Consider the following 23,368-nt stretch of genomic DNA (forward strand, 5'->3'; position numbering starts at 1 on the left):
ATAGAGATTAGAGAGTTGGCGATGGGAGCTTCCTAAGGTAACTGGCATAAACTGATATAAAGGGCCTGGTTAGATTAGCCTTTGGGATTCTAAAGGAGACGGAGAAGATGAAGCTGCAAGTGATGGTGGTGCTCTCTTGCCATGGATCTTGCCAGGTTTGGAGTCCATACCTGACATTTACTTATGAGGTCATGTAAGATTGGGAAGGTGAAGGGAAGCTGTGGGTGCAGTTTTACTTTGAATGCATGGCTCTTCTTCATTTCTGATGATGAGGTAAAGAGATTTGCCTTACTATCAGAGTGTTATAAAAGATAGTAATTATCAGCAAATGTAGTTAATTTGAACCATTCTTAGTTCAGTCTTTTTCTTTATTTTTAAGACCTCACTGTGTATTGTGCTGGCCTTGAACTCATGATCTTCCTGTCTCTGCTTTCTAAGTACTAAGATTACTGGCATATCCTACCACATCTGGCTCATTTTAATACCCAAATCTCTTCCTTCTAGAATATGCATTGGGAAGTTTGAACTCATGATCTTCCTGCCACTCTTTACAAGTTCTAAGATTATTGGCATACCCTACCATATCTGGCTCATTTTTATAACCAAATCTCTTACTTCTAGAACATGAATGGGAAAGCTAGGTAAATCTTGACATAGGTTTGGCATTTTCTTCTTAAAGCTAGTCCTACTCCTGACTGAGAAGGAGTGAATCTCTGACCTCTGTGCCTGCTCTTGGGACTCTTTTCCTCCTGTTGTGTTGTTGTATCCAACTTCCATGTGATATCTTGCTTTGTTACGTTTTGTCATATTTGTCTGTTATCTCATAAAAGCCTATTCTTTTCTAGTGAGAGGCAGAAATGGAATGCATCTCTAATGGAGAGAATGGAGGGAAGAACTAGGAGGAGGAGAGAAAAGGGAAACTATGAGCTATGAGAAGGACTTATTATATGAGAAAAGGACTTGTTTTCAATAAAAGATGAAGAAGCGGTAAAAGGATTAGTGGGATAGGAAGGGTTAAATTCAGATGGGGAGGAGAGCAAGGTAGAGAAGGGAATATAGAGAGGGTTAAATAATACTAAAGACATTTCAAAAAATTATATGTAGAAACTTCTAAATAAATATACATATATGTATATATATTTCACACGATATCCATTTACTAATAGCATAATAGTATATTTGGAATAACTATTCTGCATACATGTGTGTGTGTATATATATATATATATATACACACATATATATACATACACATATTATATATATATATGTATATATATACATACATATACACATATACACACACACACATACACACACACACACATACACAGAGACACAGACACACACACACACACATATATATATGTAAAGTTATCCTAGAACCAGGTAGCAGTGCTGCTACTAGACACCAGAGAGTATATAGTACTGAGAATGGGTTGCTTCTTTTGATGAAGTTGTTAGCTTGTGAGGGCCCATAGACCCCCCAAGATCTGTACAGGCCATTGCCAAAGTACTAGACTACCCTCCAGATACTCTGCATCTGATATAGAAGCAAAAAAACAAAAAACAACAAAGAAACAAACAATAAACCAAAACCAAACCAAACCAAACCAAACCATCATCAACAACAACAAAACCCCAAACGACAACAAAAAAGGGTCTAGGGTATTAATAGTGTATTTGGTTACCCTCTAGAACTTAACAGTACGGCTCTGTTACTGAAGACATTGCATACTTGAATCATAAGAACTTGGAGGAATCAACCTATTATAGACCTACAAGTTTCAGCCCTCCTGGCTAGCTTTGATAGTGCTAGAAGGTCCTTAGCAAGCTACCAAAAGAGAAAAATAATCACCAATTTTACCCATCTATGAAACCTGTGACCTAAACCATTGATGGGACTGCCATGCCCACTGGTGCAACAGTGAAAGGAATACCATAGGAGCACCCAAGCACCTTATGCATGAAGTTAATCCATGATCCACGAGATGAAACCTATACCTGACACCATTACCAGGCCAAGGCCCTGTGGCTAGACTGGCCATGGACCCTAAGGAAGAAGCTACTACTATTGTGTTATTAAATAGACACACTATTAAACTGGCTCCTAACTGCTTATTATATGAGTAGAACAATGCATCTCTCAGTTCTCGGGTAATCTCTTATTTACAGTAGATGAGACAGAGACCCACAACTGGCCAGGATGTAGAGAATAGGAGACTTCAGAATGCTGCGCCCTGAGTAACACATCTATGCTGGACCATTCTCTCCAAGGCATAGGGATCATTGAAGAAGAGGGAATATAAAGATCATAAGAGCCAGCTGTGGTGGATGACGCTAAGTAAATCGTGTCTTCTTGACACAGAGGGCAAAGCCACACAGAAGTTGTCAACAGCACTCACACACAAGTCTTTTTTGGGTCCAAAAAAACCCAAATCCCAGCATGGAGTGTGGAGATGGAGATAAAATTTCATTCCTGGATGCAGAGCTGTTAACCATTGTTAGTTGTTGGGAGAAGAAAAAGTTAAGTTTTCTCTAAGGGTGTGTTGACTAGTAGTAGACCATATATGCAAGAATATCTGGGCTGCACAAATTGGTCTTCATGGGTTAAAAAAAGAGAAAAGAAAATGACACAAAGTTAGTTGGGGAAGAGTATGGATCTGGGAAGAGTTGATGGAGAAAGGGTGAGTATAATCAAAATACATTTTATTAAGTTCTCAATGAACTAATAAAAAAACTAAAAACAAAAAATGGGACTGGGGCAATGCCTTAGTTGGTAAAGTGCTTGCTGAATTAGCATGGTGGCCTGAGTTTGAATCCCAAAGCCCATGTTGAAAATAGTTAAGTGTCCTTAGAAGAATCAAGTTAGTCCTAGATTTGGCAGTGTTGGAGAGGCTCGTGTCTCCCTTGGTTGAATGTCATACATGCCACCCAGTGCTCCTTTTCATTGCTTTTCTGTTGTGTGTTCCCTGGTATCCTTGATTGTCAAAGTGGCAATGAGCTACAACAATCAGAACATGCAACAGAGCATTATATGCTAATAGACTTACCAGGATATTTGTAAGCTGATTGTTCAATTATACTTTCATGTTTGGTGATGTTTTATGGTATGTAAATCTAGGAGGTTCTGATTTTGTAAATGTGAATGTGACTAGGCTTTCCCCTTACAGTCCTGTGACCCTACTGCAAAGCTAGACTTAGAAATCTTGTCTTTATTAGAAAAAAAGGAGTCTATAAATAAGATCTAACATTAATGATAGTGCACATCTCAATGTTTGCTAAGCATATTTATTCCTTATGTATACACTGAAAGCTCACTGATAATTTTCATCAGATTTTGACTTAGTAGAGCGTAATCATCTCAGTTATTGTCCCATTATTGTGAAGAGACACCACAACTAAGACATCGCATGAAAGATAGTGTTTAGTTGGAGACATGCCTACAGTTTCAGAGGATTAGTCCATGAGTACTGTGCTGGGGGACATGGCCTTCTTACAGGCAGGCATGGCATTGGAGCAGTAGCTGAGAGCTCACATCTGATTTGCAAGTTGGAAGTAGAAAGAGAGAGAAGGAGGGCGGGAAAGAAGTAAGGAGGAAGAAAGAGGGAGAGGGAGAGACAGAGACAGGCACTGACAGAACCGGTGTGGGTTTCTGAAACTATAAATCCTATCCCTGGTGACAAAGCTCCTCCAACAAGTCCACACTTTCTAATCTCTCCTAAATAGTTCTATCAACTGAGGACCAAACATTTGAATGAGTCTACCTACTCAACTTACCACAGTAACTAAAGTAGACTCACCTTTTAGCACAGTGTTACCCAGAAATTCCCTTGCAATTGCACAAATGAGAGAGCTTTTCATATTTACAGATTGGTAAGTAATAAAATGAAACTCACATCCAAAATTGTCACACATAAGCTTTTATAGTTTCAATTTCATGTCGCGTAAACAAAACAGGATTTTTAAACACTGGTTATTATGAACTGAGGAAATAGATACCAACTTTGCCATAAGACTGAGTTGTAGAATGGGTAATTAACTCTTGGTGCTACAAAGGCTCAGGGACTGCCTCTTGCTTTTGTCTAGTAGGATTCTCAGCTAGATAGTTATCTCCCAGGAAATGTCTAGTTGATTATTCTTGCTTAAAAGGAGCAAGAAAAAGAAATACACAAGAGAGAAGGTGATTTGATAAGGATTGGCAGAAGATGCACAGAATAAAAAGTAAGATCAAAGTACTTTAAAACGTTCTCAGCTTAGTATTTAAGCAAATTAAAATTAGGTTCTTAAAGTTTCCATAAGTCGTTCCAATAACCTTTTTATAGCTAAACATCTAATGATGTTTTTGATCTTCATTGTGACCCCTATACTATATGGCTTATAGTCATCTTGGAAATTTTGTTGTTCTTTTATATTCATATTATCCCAAGTAATTTTTTCTCAAGTATTTGGCAGTTACTCTGAATAAAATATATTGATTATCTGTAATATAGCAGTTACTAAGTGTGAGTTACTCAAATGCATGAGCAGCCTATGCCTTGGAGTTTATTACTTTGCATGGTTCTGTGCATTGACCATGCAGATGGACTTCATGTGGTGCCAGCCCGGACACTACCATTTCTAGAATCCAAAATGACCTCAGCTGTGTGCTTAGAAAGCAGTGCCAGTGGGAATGCAGGTGGTGCTGTTGGTGAGGAATTGACTCTTTGTCTTGTACATGGTTTTGGTTGTTGCTTGGGTTTCCTGACGTCATAGTGGTATGACTCAAAAACGAGATTTCCAAGTTAGTTTTCATAATAGAAGCTGTGCAGCACAGATGATGCAGGGGATCCCTTTTTCCAACTGAGCTAAGAGCCAGCTCAGCTATGGGAGGAGAGGACCTCACCCGCAGCGAGAGAGGAGTGGAAAGAAAAGAGGCCTCTTTAATCAATAGCATCTGTGGGACACAACAGACTTCTAGTGTCAACCTATATAGGAGGGACTCAATTTTTCATTCCATTATAGCATCGGAATAAAGTTCAAGGGTCATGTTCTCAACCTTTGGCTCAAGTCTCGGTGTCATGAAGGCTTCTAAGGTAACTTAGGTATGAACATTGAACCTAAAGTAAGTTATTCCTTCCATATAATCCCAAGACGAAGGTTGATAAGGACAAGATGAATGCAAAAGCCAATCCTGTTCAAATAGTGCAAAGAGGACATACCCAAAAGCCACTAAGACTGAGAGGACTGTCACCTGGTCCCCCTGTTCTGGTAAAAGAAAATGTATTTTATTTGAGTCTCGATATTTATTTATTGTTTGTTTGTTTTGGAGAATGAGTCTTACTATATAACCCAAGTTGGCCTTGAACTCTGTCCTCTTGCCTCAGCCTCCCAAGGCTGCAATTAGGAATATGCACCACTGTGCTTAACTGGGAATGATTGATTAAGGTTTTGACTCTTTTTTGGGAATGGTTTTTGTGGTTTTTAGCTTTATTCTCTGATCATCATTTTTTAATGTATGAAGTGGCCTAGATTTTAGCTTACATATTTTACGACTTTTTGTTGATTCTTTGTGAGTTCCACGTCATGCACCCCAGCCCTGTACATCTCCCCATTCTCTTGTATCTACCCTTCGCTCTCGAAAACTACCCCACGAACAAAATACACACACACACACACACACACACACACAGAGGAGCAAACAAACAAACAAAAAACCCAATGCATAGAAAAACATTTATTCGCTCAAGCTGTAGTATGCCACAGTATATCCCTCTGTCCACACATCTTCCTTACAAATGTTCTTTGCAATGAGTCTTGTTCAAGACCTCTGGCTTCCGCGACACCATCAATATTGGATCTTCATTAGGATTCCTCCCAGTTATCCTGTTGTTAGGCTCTAGCATGGAGATCCTGTAGCCTTTGACCAGCAAGACTGTTTTTTGTTTTTTTGTTTTTGTTTTTGTTTTTCCTTCACAAATTCCAACCATTCACAGATAATACAGATTTTGAGGTGGCCCATCTCAGAGGGCTGGGTGGTAGCCCATTGTTTTCCCTTATCTGCACCACCAGGGAGAGTTCTCCAGCACTGCTCTGGCCAGGCCACTCATTGTTGCCATCAGTAGGAGGCAGGGTCAGCCCTTGGGGCTGGCTCAGCCACATCCACCCCTTCAGAGCCAGCTAGCTGCACTGTGCTTTCCAGTCAAGGCAAGGGCACATTCTCCCAAGTGCTTCAGCCTACAAGGCACTGGGCCAACTCTTGTTTTAACACCCTTGGGGCTGGCTCACCCATGCCTTTGTCAGCTCCATTGTGTTGTCCAGGTGAAGTGCAGGGCTTGCTCTTTTGAGTACTTCAGCCAGTGAGGGGGCAAGGCTAGCTCTCCCATCCTCTTGCCCAGCTCTCCCAACTGCTACAGGTGGAGGGGATGCTCACACCTATGCCACCTCAGGGCAGAAGTGTGGTGATGTGCATGGAACCCGCTCACTTGTGCCCACCACCAGAGTCAGCTCTGCCATACTGTCCAGGTGAGGGGCAGGGTTTACTCTCTGAGTGCCACAGCTGTTTGTTGTTGGGGAGGTCTAGCTCTCCTAGGCTCCTGACCCTCTGGGTAGCTTTCCTAATTTTGGGAGTCAGCTCTCTCACACCCCTGTCCAGGGCCAACCCCACTGTGCTGCCTGGTCATTGTTCTCTACTACCACTGTGTGGCATAGTAAAACACAAGTCTCTGTCTATCTTCCTTTTTCCTGTGCCACTTGGGATTTGATTGAATTTTTATGTGTCCTAGGCATGAAATAGATTTGGCCACCAAGCCAGGCATCAAGCTAGGATAAACATAGGACTGCCATCTGCTCTGCCCCTGGCTGATAGAAGAACAACATGACCAACATGGTGTCTCTTTGCCCATTGCCAGGGGCATTGCCAGCTTATGTATATCTTTCTAGGCCCAGTTTCTGACTATACAGTGTTTTAAATGACTGGTTATGATTCAAGCTAGTATTCTAGTAATACTATTTTTAATTTGGTGACCTTCATGTGTATCTTATTTGAATTTACCCTATTAATCAAAACTTATGTAAACATCTTTTTGAGATAGCTCCCTCCCTGCAGCTTAGGCTCTGTGAGACATGCCTTCAAGATTCTTAATAACAGTTTTATGATCCTATCTATGATTCATACTTACATGATTCTTTTAGGGCTGGGGACTGGAATGGGTCAGCCCTTGTTTTGAAGGCATGAAGACCTAGGTTTGATCTCTCTCACTGAGTGGAGAATCCCTAAAAACTTTCCTGTTTAGGGGAGTAATCGAGTTCCTTGTGAGTCTTAGAAAGGCTTTTCTCTTGATATATGGTCTTGAAGAAGCAGCCTAAAGTCTTTCTGAGGTTTTAGCACCCAATCTTCTTATCCTTGCCTTAATCTTAGCCCCAAGGACACGTTGTAGGGATGGTGCCTTAGGCTTGGTAGTTGCCTTGAGGCTGTTTCTTGGAAAATGATGGCCAAGCCAGTTAGTTCATTTGTTTCTTGGGCAACTCCAGTGAGCATATTGGAAGCAGTGTGTCCTTAGCACAGCGCTTCAAAGTGTAAGAATCTCAGTCCTTTCCTGGGTGGTTTGGTTAATGTGATACTTGGGCAAGGTAGTGTCTGCTGGTTTTTGTTATCACAAAGCTATTGCCAGGACATATTTTGAATATACAGTTAATTGTTCCTTAGGAGAGTCATATGTTTGGAATCTAGTGAACACTGTCTACTAACAAGACTATATGTAGACTGGAGACATGAGATCACTTGGGAGTCACCACCACTCTTTTGAAGATTGAAGGGAGAGAAATCTGGAAAGATCTTCTCAGAGTAAAGTTAATAAAAACATAAAGGACTCCTGAGCATCGTGTGTTATGCTGAGGGACCGTAGGTAACTGTACTCATAATACAACCTAGGAACACTCTGATACTGTGTTGGGGAGCAAGGCTCTGGCCTGTGGAGAAGGTAAGTGTAATTGTTGAAGTTTGATAGGGCCATTGCAAAGTTACAACACAGTACAAGAGAAAGGGGCATGAGGAAGTTTATAGTATGTAGGAATAGGTGATTATCCTGATTATCCAAGAATATTAACTGATTAAGAGGACAAGACAGAGGTGAACAGCAATGAACATTCCCAATAAGGGGCTCAGTAGGTATAGCCTTGTTCTTACAGAGGTCTTAGGTTCAATTGCCAACACCATATGGTGTCTCACAGTCATCCCAGAGATCCTGTACTGTATTCTGATCTCATGGGCACCTGGCATTCATGTGGTACATGCCCTCATATAAAGGCAAAACCCTCCTATAAATTAAATAAATCTAAAATGAAAAAAAGCAATCAAAACATTTCAACTGAGAATTCTAGAGAAAATACTTGAAAATCCAAATTAGTGAATAGGTAGTGGATTGATTGAAATCAAGATTATCAAAGCATCAAAATATCAGAGATGTTTTTGACAGAAGATTTTCCTGCCTAATCATTAAAATAACAATACTTAGCATACTTTCACAAGAGTACAAGCAAAGAAAAACAGAATTGTATGAACTGTTTGTGGAGTAAGTTACATGGCGCCTTTTCAAGCAGTGCAAGTAGCTATGGATGCTTGATTGGAAAGGCTGCGAAATTCCTGAGCAGAGGGTTTTTCTTCGCTGTAATTAGTCTTGCTGTGATTCATACTGTCTTATCGCTTAGATTTTATAATCCAAGTGAAAATATTCCCTTGACATTTGAAAACTCGGAAGGCTTCAAATTTGTTTTTGAGGAACTAAGATCATTACTACTGCTGCTACAACTGTTGTTTTTCTAAAGCCTATTCCCTTTCTTTTTTAAAAATTTAATGAGATATTTTCTTTATTTACATTTCAAGTTTTATCCCCTTTCCCCATTTCCCCTCCGAAAACCTCCCTATCCTATCCTATGTCATTCTGTGAATTCTGCCTACATATAACACAATTTGCCTACTACCTACCCATACATACTTGACATATTGCAAATGTTTTTATATACATATTTTAAGGCTCAAGTTTATTCATTTAAAAGTGGTCAGTGTTCACTAAAAATTGACTTATAGTCCTGAAATTTCTAATAAGATGACAAATGTCCTTATAGCTTAATTAACTTTTTAGGCTTTTTTAAAATCTGCAACATACAACCTGACACACCTTAGTGAGGTCTCCCCTAGAGCTAACAGGAGAGTGCAATCCCGGAAGTGGGCAGGCGTCTGGGAGAGTCATAGTATCTGTCCCCCTTTGTAGCATGTATCAATTTCCCCTAGCACTACGAATACTAGTCAATAGGGATGAAGCTTCTAGTAGATTCTAAGCTCAATTTTCCCCTTTCTAATGACATATATGTGATGTCTTCAGCAACAGGTTGTAGAGAGTAACCAATAGCATTGTCAATAGCCTGTGATGTTTTTAGGTACAAAATCCCAACACCGAGAACTCCTTCGACAATGACCGAAAAGGATAGAACCCATTCTTGGTCCTGGGGATTGTTTTTGGTAGCATGTGATGTCCATTTGGGTCATTCTTTCCTGCCATTTTATTTAACTCTATCTAAATTCATTTTGTACAGGCATGTATTTCAGAAAGCTTCTATAGTAGTAGGTTCCCTTATGCAAGATGGCTCAGCAGATAAGAACACTGGATGCTCTTGTAAAGGACCTGTATCCAATCCCCAACACCCACATGGCGGGCCACAACTCTAAGTCGAGATTCATGAGCTCTTTCATTCTCTTCTGGCCTCCATGGGCACTGTATCTATTAGTACACAGACACACATGCAGGTGAAGCACCAATACACATAAACTGAACTAAACAAATAGATAACTAATTACATGTACATCCAATCATACGAGAAGGTTGCAGAGCAGACTGTGAGAAAAACCAGCATCTAAATGGTTACAATGTTTTGCTTTTCCTTTCTCGTGTTTATTTGTGTGTGTCTGTAGCACTTGTGTGTCTGCACGTGGAGGGCACAGGACAACTTGGGAGAGTCAGTTGTTTACTTCCACTATGTGAATGCCAGGACTGAAGTTAGGTTGGCAGGTTGGCACCAGTGTCATTACCCACCGAGCCATCTTGCCGGCCCATTGTTCTCATTTTCTTTGCTCTTTCTTTTTCTGTGTATAGTAGACTAATAATTTGTGAGGAAAAAACATATATGATACATAAAAATGGTAAGAGGCAAAATTTTTGATAGAAAGCTGTAGTAAAAGAAAACAAAACAAGAAAAAACAAAACAAAACAAAACAAAAAGAAACCAAGACTAAAGTCTCTTGAAAAAGGAATCATGTGTCTGTAGTTTCCTTCCCCCAGTGCTGGGTGGGGGAATCGGCTGTGCTCCACCATGGGATCACAGGTGGTGGAGCAGTTCAGCTTCTATCTTTGTAGAAGCCCTAGCTGTCTAGTTATTCCCTCCCTGCCTGCCTGCTTCCTTCCTTCCTTCCTTCCTTCCTTCCTTCCTTCCTTCCTTCCTTCCTTCCTTCCTCTTTCCCTTTCTGTAAAATGTTGATTTTGTTAAAAATATGAATTAAACAATTATTAAAGGCGATCGATATGTGTGAACTTGATGCAAGTTTTCAAATGGGATATCTATTCTAGGCTAACCCACCCCCACTCCCATCCCAAAACACTGGGGGTCAAGCCCAGGACCTCGAGCATGCTTGACAAGGTGTTACTGAGTTATCGTCAACAGCAGGATCCTCTTTAATTGCCATTTCTCTTTCGTTGTTGTAGCGAGTTGCTGTCTTCAGGTTATGTAGAGAGACAGATTGAACATGGAGGCAAGGTCGTGGAGAACAAAGTAAGTAAAATTTCCTTCCTTTGTGGGGTATCTTGTTCGGGGTCCAGACTTCGTGCTTGCTAGATGTGCCTTCTACCAATTGAGCTGTGATCCTTAAATGAAAACTGTACCTGACTCAATGAATGCCTACAAGTCAGACTCTAAAAAGTCTCTGCTCAGTTGTCGTACAACAATCAGTGTAAAATCAAGGGTAGTATGTGTGATCTGGGGTATGAACATGAATGGGCAGAGAGGTGTACATTCACATAAAAATGAAATTACTGCTTTGGTAAATCGTAAAGACCTTAATTTTTAATTTAAAAACGTTAAAATATGTAGTTCAAAGACAGAGATGCACATAAAACCAGATAAGGACCAATGAGTCACCTTATAACTTCCATCCAATTTGAGCTGTAGAGCCTGGTCAGCGAGCCCACAAGCTCATGAGCCCACGTGTTGCTTTGCCCTATCCCCCCTCCAAGCCCCCTGCCCTGCCCCTGGCTCGCCCTGCTCCTGTACTAGGAGACCACCCTCACTGGGGAGCCTGCCCCCCCAGACCACCCTCACTGGTGAATCCCCCTCCCCTGAGTCCACCCTTACTGGGGAGCCTGCACAGCCCCCCCTTTCACCCTCACTGGGGAGCCTGCCCCACACACATCCCCTCCCTGGGGAGCCCACCCTCTTAGCACTGTCATTTATAGTTCCATGACCAAAGCTTCTGTCTAGTTTAGTTTTGTCTATTTGCCTTTAAAGTGTCTCAAGCTTATCTTGGTCCTGCAAAGGCTCTATGCCATAATATAGGGGAATGCCAGGACCAGGAATGGGTTTGGGTGGGTTGGGGAGCAGGGGAAGGGAGGAGGGGATAAGGGATTTTCTGAGGGGAAACCAGGAAGGGGATAACATTTGAAATGTAAATAAAGGAAATATCTAATAAAAAAGAAAGGAGAGAGGGAAGGAAGGAAGGAAGGAAGGAAGGAAGGAAGGAAGGAAAGAAGGAAGGAAGGAAAAGAAAGAGAAAGAAAGAAAAAGAAAGAAAAAAGAAAGGAAGGGAGGAAGGAAGAGAGAGAAAGAAGGAAAGAAAGAAAAGAAAGAAAAGAAAGAAAGAAAGAAAAAAAGAGAAACAAAGAAAAGAAAAGAAGAGAAAGGCAAGCTCTGGAGTCAACCAGTGTGCAGAGAACTGATACAGAACTCTACACAGTTCCACACAACACCAAGAAGATCTGCCAGATGGCACATGCTGGCTGCGCTTCCTCAGGAAGAGACACAAGCTTGTTTAGAGTTTCTTTCAACAGTGATTTGGTTTCAGGAAGCCAGGGCTCCTGTCATCTTGGAAACCTCTCCATCTCTAGTTCATGTGGCAGCACAAAGCATCCCTTCTGCCCTGAAGAAAGCTCTGCCATCTCAACAGGATATGAGTGGCTGGGCAGAAATACAAGCTGTGGGTTACCCAGATTTCAGGCTACAAAACACTGTTTTGTGAACAGAAGTCAGGACCCTGGTGAACATCTCCATACCCAGTTATAAAGAGATTTTGAAGACACTGAGATAGGACAACTGCAGAGGGAATTAGAACTCATATGATTTGATCCAAACCAAGTCCTTTCACAAGGTGGCTACTCTACCTCCACATGTCTATTGAGAGAGAATGTATTTGGGCTTTCAAATCCAGGAGGTGCAACCTGTCACAAAAGTACCAAGGATTCTGAGCAGGAGGGTCAGAAGTCGGTAGCCAGCCTAGGCTACATAGCAAGACTTTGTCTCATAAAAAATAAAGGAGAGAATTGTGCTTAACTAGAGTAGACTTGAAAGACATTAGGCTAAGAAAATAATCTACCAAATAGAGATCAATATTGCCTAATTGAAGCCTAAAACACAAATCTCCACTACTGATAAACAATAGCATGATGGAGAGATGTTTGCAGGATGCATTCTAGACAGTATGTAGGAGGAAGAGGGCAAATATGTAATGCACAGGGTGAACACCACAGTGCATCATGAAGATCAGTGTGCTCTCACCACTGGAAAAGTGGTGCCTTTGGAAGACAGACATGTTAGCTTGTTCCAGTATGCAGACGTTTATATAGATATAAAATAGGACACGGTAACACATAGTTCAAACACAAAAAGTTTACTGTAGATTAAAAAAAAATAGTCTGTGTATTCCGAGTTGTTTAAACCATACAATTTGTGTCCAGGTTCCAGCATCTGATACTCTTGGAGACACTTGTGCCTAAGCAGATCTTAAACCGAGATCTCTGGATATCCTCGATGGTTGATATTCACTCAGACACACAATGCCTAAAATCAGAAATCATTCACCCTTCAGTATCCAGGACCTTTTTAAAAAAATTATTATTAGATATTTTCTTCATTGACATTTCAAATGCTATACCCAAAGTCCCCTATACCCACCCGCAACCCTGCTCCCCAACCCACCCATCCCCACTTCCTGGCCCTGGCATTCCCCTGTAGTGGGGCATACGATCTTCACAAGACCAAGGCCTCTTCTCCTATTGATAGCAGACTAAGCCATCCTCTGCTACATATGCAACTAGAGACACAGCTTTCAGGGGTACTGGTTAGTCCATATTGTTTCTCCTATAGGGTTGCCGACCCCTTTAGCTCCTTGGGTACTTTTTCTAGCTCCTTCCTTAGGGGCCCTGTGTTCCATCCAATAGATGACTGTGAGCGTCCACTTCGGTATTTGCCAGGCATTGGCATAGACTCATAAGAGAGAGCTATATCAGGGTCCTTTAAGCAAAGTCTTTCTGACATATGCAATAGTGTCTGGGTTTGGTGGTTGTATATGGGATGGATCCATAGGTGGGGCACTCTCTGGATGGTCCCTCCAGCATCTTTTTTAAAGGCCATCTTCATGGTTCATTTCTGCAGGAGACCATAAACTACCCAAAGGAAAACCTTGCTGTCAGACCAGAGGGTCTTACTTGTTTTCTTTTTTTTTTTTTTTGATTTTTAATATTTTTATTACATATTTTCCTCAATTACATTTCCAATGCTATCCCAAAAGTCCCCCATAGCGCCCCCCACTTCCCTACCCACCCATTCCCATTCTTTTGGCCCTGGCATTCCCCTATATTGGGGCATATAAAGTTTGCAAGTCCAATGGGACTCTCTTTCCATTGATGGCCGACTAGGCCATCTTTCGATACATATGCAGCTAGAGACAAGAGCTCCGGGGTTCTGGTTAGTACATCATGTTGTTCCAACAATAGGGTTGCAGATCCCTTTAGCTCCTTGGGTACTTTCTCTAGCTTCTCCATTGGGAGCCCTGTGATACATCCAATAGCTGACTGTGAACATCCACTCCTGTGTTTGCTAGGCCCCGGCATCGTCTCACAAGAGACAGCTATATTTGGGTCCTTTCAGCAAAATCTTGCTAGTGAATGCAATGGTGTCAGTGTTTAGAAGCTGCTTATGGGATGGATCCCTGGATATGGCAGTCTCTAAATGGTCCATCCTTTCATCACAGCTACGAACTTTGTCTCTGTAACTCCTTCCCTGGGTGTTTTGTTCCCAATTCTAAGAAGGTGCACAGTGTCCACACTTTGGTCTTCATTCTTCTTGAGTTTCATGCGTTTAGCAAATTGTATCTTATATCTTGGGTATCCTAAGTTTTGGGCTAATATCTACTTATCAGTGAATACATATTGTGTGAGTTCTTTTGTGATTGTGTTATTTCACTCAAGATGATGCCCTCCAGGTCCATCCATTTGGCTAGGAATTTCATAAATTCATTCTTTTTAATAGCTGAGTAGTACTCCAGGAAATAATCAAACTCAGGGGCGAAATCAACCAAGTGGAAACAAGAAAAACTATTCAAAGAATCAACCAATCAAGGAGCTGGTTCTTTGAGAAAATCAACAAGATAGATAAACCCTTAGCCAGACTCACTAGAGGGCACAGGGAAAGCATCCTAATTAACAAAATCAGACATGAAAAAGGAGACATAACAACAGATCCTGAAGACATCCAAAACACTGTCAGATCCTTCTACCAAAGGCTATACTCGACAAAACTGGAGAACCTGGATGAAATGGAGAAGTTCCTAGACAGATACCAGGTACCAAAGTTGAATCAAGATCAGGTTAATGATCTAAACAGCCCTATATCCCCCAAAGAAATAGAAGCAGTCATTAATAGTCTCCCAACTAAAAAAAGCCCAGGACCAGATGGGTTTAGTGCAGAGTTCTATCAGACCTTCAAAGAAGATCTAATCCCAGTTCTTCACAAACTATTCCACAAAATAGAAACAGAAGGTACTCTACCCAACTCATTCTATGAAGCCACAATTACTCTGATACCTAAACCACAAAAAGACCCAACAAAGATAGAAAACTTCAGACCAATATCCCTTATGAATATTGATGCAAAAATCCTCAATAAAGTTCTTGCTAACCGAATCCAAGAACACATCAAAACAATCATCCATCCCGACCAAGTAGGTTTCATCCCAGGGATGCAGGGATGGTTCAATATACGGAAATCCATCAACGTAATCCAGTATAAAAACAAACTCAATGACAAAAACCACATGGTCATCTCGTTAGATGAGGAAAAAGCATTTGACAAGATCCAACACCCATTCATGATAAAAGTCTTGGAAAGATCAGGAATTCAAGGCCCATACCTAAACATGATAAAAGCAATCTACAGCAAACCAGTAGCCAACATCAAAGTAAATGGTGAGAAGCTTGAAGCAATCCCTCTATAATCAGGGACTAGACAAGGCTGTCCACTTTCTCCATACCTATTCAACATTGTACTTGAAGTCCTAGCCAGAGCAATTCGACAACAAAAGGAGATCAAAGGGATACAAATTGGAAAAGATGAAGTCAAAATATCACTTTTTGCAGATGATATGATAGTATATATAAGTGACCCTAAAAATTCCACCAGAGAACTCCTAAGCCTGATAAACAGCTTCGGTGAAGTAGCTGGATATAAAATTAACTCAAACAAATCAATGGCCTTTCTCTACACAATGAATAAACAGGCTGAGAAAGAAATTAGGGAAACAACACCCTTCTCAATAGTCACAAATAATATAAAATATCTTGGCGTGACTCTAACTAAGGAAGTGAAAGATCTGTATAATAAAAACTTCAAGTCTCTGAAGAAAGAAATTATAGAAGATCTCAGAAGATGGAAAGATCTCCCATGCTCATGGATTGGCAGGATCAACATTGTAAAAATGGCTATCTTGCCAAAAGCAATCTACAGATTCAATGCCATCCCCATCAAAATTCCAAATCAATTCTTCAACGAATTAGAAAGTGCAATCTGCAAATTCATCTGGAATAACAAAAAACCTAGGATAGCAAAAACTCTTCTCAAGGATAAAAGAACCTCTGGTGGAATCACCATGCCGGACCTAAAGCTCTACTACAGAGCAATTGTGATAAAAACTGCATGGTACTGGTATAGTGACAGACAAATAGACCAATGGAATAGAATTGAAGACCCAGAAATGAACCCACACTTGTTTTCTTACAACAGGTTCTTATCCATGATCATGCTTGGAAACAGGTCCTGCTCTGGCTTCAACTATTAAACACTTCATATTTCACTTTGGCTCCACTCAAAACTTACTTGGTGGAATTTACCTTTTAAGCTCTCAGATGCCCTGGGGTAGTGTGCACCATGACATGATCTGGCTTCACATGGCTCCTATGAAGATGAACTGGTTAATGTTTCAGATAAGGGTGTAGACAAGGCAATACAAATTTGGAGAGACAACTAGAGTCACAAAAAATATGATAATACTTTGTTTGGAATACAGATTCTCACCATTTCAACTAATTTCAAAAGCAGCAAAAATGCCAAAGGAATGCTCTTCTCTCTCTCTCTCTCTGTCTCTCTCTCTCTGTCTCTCTCTCTCTGTCTCTCTCTCTCTCTCTCACTCCCCCTCTCTTTCTCTCTCACTGTGTGTGTGTTTGTGTGTCCGTGTGTGTGTTTGTGTGTCCCGGCATCCAACAATGGGAAATTCCTCCCTGGCCCTCTCCTGTATCTGTGTGCATCCTCAGTAGGCTGCTCTTCACTCTCTGGTATCAGTTTTCAGGGAGCACAGTGCCTGTAAATGCTCTTCAAACAGACATAAGAAAGAGAGATCTTAGTAGAAATCTTCAGGACTTATGCTTCACTGTGCTGGCCCTGTGCTGGCATGGGCTGTCAGGCTGGTTCTTCCCGAGTGCTCCACTGATCCCTTCCCCCACCCTCCTCCAACACCCTGGCCAGGCTCAAGACACTGTCCTCTGCCCTCTACATGTGGTGAAGTTACTCACAAAGGATACCGTGGGATTGGATTTATCAGTGATAATACATTACCACCAACCCCTAAGATGTATATTCTTGTAACCTGTTTATTTCAAAGCATATCATTTAGTCCAGAAAAGTGTTCAGTGAGTGCAAGCATTTGCTACCAAGGGTGGGGACGTTAATCCATTCCCTGAGACAGATAGGGTGTAAAGACAGAACTGACTCTGGCTGGTTAACTTCCATGCACATACAGTAAATAAATATTTTTTCTTTAAAGAAATTGACATTATTTTAAACAAAAAACCTAGAGGTAGAAGTGTATTGTAGTCTCTCCACTTACCTGGTACCATGGCTACCTCCATGGCTCTTTTGACTCAGAGCCAGGCAGGCCTCTGTTGTTGGTCAGGGTGCACTGCTTTGGATTGGCAGGCAGCAACATAAAGTTCGCAGGCCTCTTAGAAATCCGTTCCTTAGGGTCTTCCAGGCCCGTCTTCGAAAGGGGGCCTGGGGCGCAGTCTGACACCTGTCATGGAGGTGTCCCTGGAGTGTATTTCGGGAGGATGGTCTGGACTCTCTCTGTTGTAGAGCAGGACCCTCACCCTTGGCCTCCTTCCTGGAGAATGGAGGTGATGTAACTTGTGTGTTCATGATGTCCATTTGTCCAGGTGTAGTAACAATGTGGAGCTGTCCCATGATGTTTGGATCTTCCAAAGACTCTCCAGTAGATATTTCTTCCGAGGTGTCACTGATCTCTGTCTCCCAGATTCTCCTTATGTAGTGAGCCTGTCCCATGAGGTTTGGATATTCCAAAGACTCTCCAGTAGATATTTCTTCCGAGGTGTCACTGATCTCTGTCTCCCAGATTCTCCTTATGTAGTGAGCCTGTCCCATGAGGTTTGGATATTCCAAAGACTCTCCAGTAGATATTTCTTCCGAGGTGTCACTGATCTCTGTCTCCCAGATGCTCTTCATGTACTGAGCATGTCCCATGAGTTTTGGATATTCCAAAGACTCTCCAGTAGATATTTCTTCCGAGGTGTCACTGATCTCTGTCTCCCAGATTCTCCTCATGTAGTGAGCCTGTCCCATGAGGTTTGGATATTCCAAAGACTCTCCAGTAGATATTTCTTCCGAGGTGTCACTGATCTCTGTCTCCCAGATTCTCCTCATGTAGTGAGCCTTTCCCATGAGGTTTGGATATTCCAAAGACTCTCCAGTAGATATTTCTTCCGAGGTGTCACTGATCTCTGTCTCCCAGATTCTCCTCATGTAGTGAGCCTGTCCCATGAGGTTTGGATATTCCAAAGACTCTCCAGTAGATATTTCTTCCGAGGTGTCACTGATCTCTGTCTCCCAGATTCTCCTCATGTAGTGAGCCTGTCCCATGAGGTTTGGATATTCCAAAGACTCTCCAGTAGATATTTCTTCCGAGGTGTAACTGATCTCTGTCTCCCAGATGCTCCTCATGTAGTGAGCCTTCTGGACAAGCTGGGGGCTGATGCTGTTGAGTGGAGTTGTCTGCTTCTTGAAGCAGTTCCGGGTGGGTGGCATAGAGTGGCTCATTGTAGTTCTCTTTACCTTCTCAAAACTGACGGTGGAAAGGATAGGCATACTAGTTGCCCTCCTTACTTCTACTTGGTTTTTTATGGTTGGCTCTGTGTTTTCCAACATTCTATCACACGGCCTTGGATCTGGTTTTTTTGTTGTCTTGTCTTCCTGTGGTAAATGTTGTTGTTGTTGTAGCATTAAATAAGTAGCCATCACCGAGTTGAACTTTTTCTCCCGCAAACTTTCTCTTATCTCTTCTGGATTGTATCCCAGGAAACGCATGAGTTTGATTATACTGGGGTCCGGGTGGCTTTCAGTGTTCTCTCCCATGGAAGCGGGAGAAGCTTCGTTGTCATATTTTAGCCACTTGAATCTGGCAATCTCTTGGACTGTTGGCCTCTCTCCAGGGTTGATAGTTAGCAATTTGTCTATCACATCCCAAAGTTCTGGTGAGAGACTAAAACTCCTAGAGTACTTTCCTTCAAAGATCTTCTGCTTTGTTGCTTCATAGCCATGTCCCTTGAAAGGGAGGTGCCCTGTGGCCATAAAATAAAGAACCACCCCCAAGCTCCAGACATCAGTGGCCCGACCATCGTACCCTCTACCTTGCAACATTTCTGGGGCACAGTAAGGGAGGGTTCCACAGAACTTGACCAGCTTCTGGCCCGTGATTATCTTGGTGCCCAATCCAAAATCAGCAAGCTTTACATCTCCTCTGTGGTCCAATAAGATGTTTTCTGGCTTTAAGTCCCGGTGGACAATCCCTTTCTGGTGACAATACTGGAGGGCATACACCATCTGTTTAAACAGTCTGTGGCACTCCTCCTCTGCTAGATAGCCACACTCTTCAATTCTACTCAGCAGCTCTCCTCCCACAGCATGCTCCAGAATGATGAAAATGTTTCTGGAGGTGTCGATTATTTCTAAAAGTTTAATAATATGGGGATGATCAAGGGATTTCATGATTTCGATTTCGGATTGCACAAGGGGGTTTCCCCTGCTTTTGGGGAGGATTTTTATTGCTACTTTTGTTTGTGTGGGGAGATGGCTCGCCAGTTTTACCTCTCCAAAGGATCCTTGGCCAAGGGTTATTAATATTTTATAATTTTCTGTTATGGCGAATTCGCCAAAGGGGTTGGACCTGAGGTCCTCACATGCTTGCCACCTCTTCATCATTGCTGATAAGTCAATTGTTTTGTGGTCAGTGTCCACCACACCTAGGGATGCAAGAAAAAAGGGAAGTAAAAGTGGGTCTAAGAGAAACATTTATAGCCTTAAATTCCTGTGCTAATACAAACACAAAAGTTGTCCAAATGATCTAATGATGCATGTCACAGTCATAGAAATATTAGAACAAGCAAAATCCAAAAGAATTAGAATCAAGTTCAGAATATGAATTGATGAAATGAAGACAAAAATAATACAAAGACCAATGTAACTGTCTTAGTTTGGGATTTTTAGCTATGAATAGCCTCCATGACCAAGGCAACTCATATTAAAGACAATACGTATTTGAAGCTGCCTTACAGGTTCGGGAGTTCAGTCCATTATCACCAATGTAAGAATATGGCAGCATACTGGCAGGCATGAAGCAGGAGGAGATGAGAGTTCTACATCTTCATCTGAAGACTGTTAAGAGAAGACTGTCTCTTCTTAGAAGTTAGGAGTAGGAGCTCAAAACCCACCTGGACAGTGGCACACTTCATCCAACAAGGTGATACCTGTTAATAGTGCCACTCCCTGGGCCAAGCATATTCAAAACCACTCTGGTAACAAAGACTTGTTTATTCTAAGGATAACAATAACAAGTAATCTTCCCCAAGATAACTCATAGAAATTGGAAGATATACATTAACAATATTAGGGAGAAGATAATGCAGTATACAGTGGAATATACAAAGGAATCCAGACATCCAAACAATCAGTAGGGAATCTCTTAAAAATGTTCCAGTGAAGTGGAAAAATCTAGAAAAAATTGATGAACCTCTAGATACACATTAAACTACCAACTAAAACTAAAAAGAGGGAAAACATCCAAACTGAAGACTGTATGAGTCAGAGGCAGTTGATGGCAAAAAGCTCCAGTGTTTTCTGGGTAAAGGAGGGAGTTGCACATATGAACTCACAGCATTGTGACCTGCTTAGGCTCAAGTCAGTCAAAATCTCATGAAGAGGGGAGGTGGACAGGAAATCACACACCTAGCTGATGAGCCCTTCAAAACTGATAGCTGTCAGGAGAGCTATCAATTTTAAGGATGTGGCCCCTTACGGATAAGGTTGGACAGACTACTCTTCAGTGGAACGCCACATACCTGAGAGTATGAAGACAAGAGAAACTGTACTGGATGGCCAGACACAAAACAAACGACCCAAACCAGGATAGTAGGAAATGCCGAGTGGAGGATCTGGGTGGAGTTAGGGGAAAGGATAAATACAACCAAAATATCATGTAAAATTCTCAAAAATTGCCGGGTGTGGTGGCGCACGCCTTTAATCCCAGCACTCGGGAGGCAGAGGCAGGTGGATTTCTGAGTTCGAGGCCAGCCTGGTCTACAAAGTGAGTTCCAGGACAGCCAGGGCTACACAGAGAAACCCTGTCTTGAAAACAAAGAAACAAACAAATCTCAAAAATCAAATTTCAAACAAAAATGCAAAAAGATTTAAATAGTAATTTAAAAGAATTTCTTAACAACAATAAAAATAAGAAAAGGCCAGACCAGACAAACTCATTGGTGATTTTCATCAAATCTTTAAAGAAGAGCCCACACCAGTACTTCTGAAACTATTTACTGAACTAGAAAGAGGAGCAGGAGCAATCAAGATTCATCCTTAGAGAATGTATTTCGCAGATACTGAGGCCACATGGGCACAGTAACAAGAGTCATAGTAACATAGTCAACACCTGTGAACACAGACACAATAATCCTTAGTCTGAGAGCTTAATGCCTCACACAGAATTCAACAGCCCTTGAAAGGGCTTCCAAACTTCCTGATCAAGATTGATTCATCCAGTCCTGCCAGGGCTGCAACAACCACCACCGATTGACAACGCTGCATAGAAATGGAAGGGCAAAAACATCCAGTGGAAGAAAGACAGCATTTTCAACAAATGGTGCTGGCACAACTGGTTGTTAACATGTAGAAGAATGCGAATTGATCCATTCCTATCTCCTTGTACTAAGGTCAAGTCTAAGTGGATCAAGGAACTTCACATAAAACCAGAGACACTGAAACTTATAGAGGAGAAAGTGGGGAAAAGCCTTGAAGATATGGGCACAGGGGGAAAATTCTTGAATAGAACAGCAATGTCTTGTGCTGTAAGATCGAGAATTGACAAGTGGGACCTCATGAAACTGCAAAGCTTCTGCAAGGCAAAAGACACCATCAATAAGACAAAAAAACCACCAACAGATTGGGAAAGGATCTTCACCTATCCTAAATCAGATAAGGGACTAATATCCAATATATATAAAGAACTCAAGAAGGTGAACTCCAGAAAGTCAAATAACCCCATTAAAAAATGGGGCTCAGAACTGAACAAAGAATTCTCACCTGAGGAATACCGAATGGCAGAGAAGCACCTGAAAAAATGTTCAACATCCTTAATCATCAGGGAAATGCAAATCAAAACAACCCTGAGATTCCACCTCACACCCGTCAGAATGGCTAAGATCAAAAATTCAGGTGACAGCAGATGCTGGCGAGGATGTGGAGAAAGAGGAACACTCCTCCATTGTTGGTGGGATTGCAAGCTTGTACAACCACTCTGGAAATCAGTCTGGCGGTTCCTCAGAAAATTGGACATAGTACTACTGGAGGATCCAGCAATACCTTTCCTGGGCATATATCCAGAAGATGTCCCAACCGGTAAAAAGGACACATGCTCCACTATGTTCATAGCAGCCCTATTTATAATAGCCAGAAGCTGGAAAGAACCCAGATGTCCCTCAACAGAGGAATGGATACAGAAATTATGGTACATTTACACAATGGAGTACTACTCAGCTATTAAAAAGAATGAATTTATGAAATTCCTAGCCAAATGGATGGACCTGGAGGGCATCATCTTGAGTGAAGTAACACAATCACAAAAGAACTCACACAATATGTATTCACTGATAAGTGGATATTAGCCCAAAACTTAGGATACCCAAGATATGAGATACAATTTGCTAAACGCATGAAACTCAAGAAGATTGAAGACCAAAGTGTGGACACTGTGCCCCTTCTTAGAATTGGGAACAAAACACCCAGGGAAGGAGTTACAGAGACAAAGTTCGTAGCTGTGATGAAAGGATGGACCATTTAGAGACTGCTGTATCCAGGGATCCTTCCCATAAGCAGCTTCTAAACGCTGACACCATTGCATACACTGGCAAGATTTTGCTGAAAGGACCCAAATATAGCTGTCTCTTGTGAGACGATGCCGGGGCCTAGCAAACACAGGAGTGAATGTTCACAGTCAGCTATTGGATGTATCACAGGGCTCTCAATGGAGAAGCTAGAGAAAGTACCCAAGGAGCTAAAGGGATCTGCAACCCTATTGTTGGAACAACATGATGTACTAACCAGAACCCTGGAGCTCTTGTCTCTAGCTGCATATGTATCGAAAGATGGCCTAGTCGGCCATCATTGGAAAGAGAGGCCCATTGGACTTGCAAACTTTATATGCCCCAATATAGGGGAATGCCAGGGCCAAAAGAATCGGAATGGGTGGGTAGGGAAGTGGGGGGCACTATGGGGGACTTTTGGGATAGCATTG

General features: G+C 41.7%; 1 protein-coding gene, 1 non-coding gene and 1 pseudogene across 2 annotated transcripts in view; 1 reads left to right on the forward strand and 2 right to left on the reverse strand.

The window, feature by feature from the left end:
- LOC147004979 (protein DBF4 homolog A-like) overlaps positions 1–23,368 on the forward strand; it is a 153,300-nt gene that overhangs the window by 63,088 nt on the left and 66,844 nt on the right. The window contains exon 3 of the mRNA XM_085836504.1: positions 10,737–10,803. Coding sequence (XP_085692630.1) covers positions 10,737–10,803 — 67 coding nt within the window. The remainder of the gene's footprint in view (positions 1–10,736; positions 10,804–23,368) is intronic.
- LOC147004980 (small nucleolar RNA SNORA48) lies at positions 6,752–6,895 on the reverse strand. The gene has a single exon (XR_015047052.1). It is a non-coding gene; the product is annotated as a small nucleolar RNA SNORA48 (small nucleolar RNA).
- Positions 16,406–19,779, reverse strand: LOC147004981 (sperm motility kinase X-like; annotated as a pseudogene).

Source organism: Mus caroli, unplaced genomic scaffold (assembly GCF_978045245.1).
Source record: "Mus caroli unplaced genomic scaffold, Mus_caroli_1 scaffold_4, whole genome shotgun sequence".
Lineage (NCBI taxonomy): Eukaryota > Metazoa > Chordata > Mammalia > Rodentia > Muridae > Mus > Mus caroli.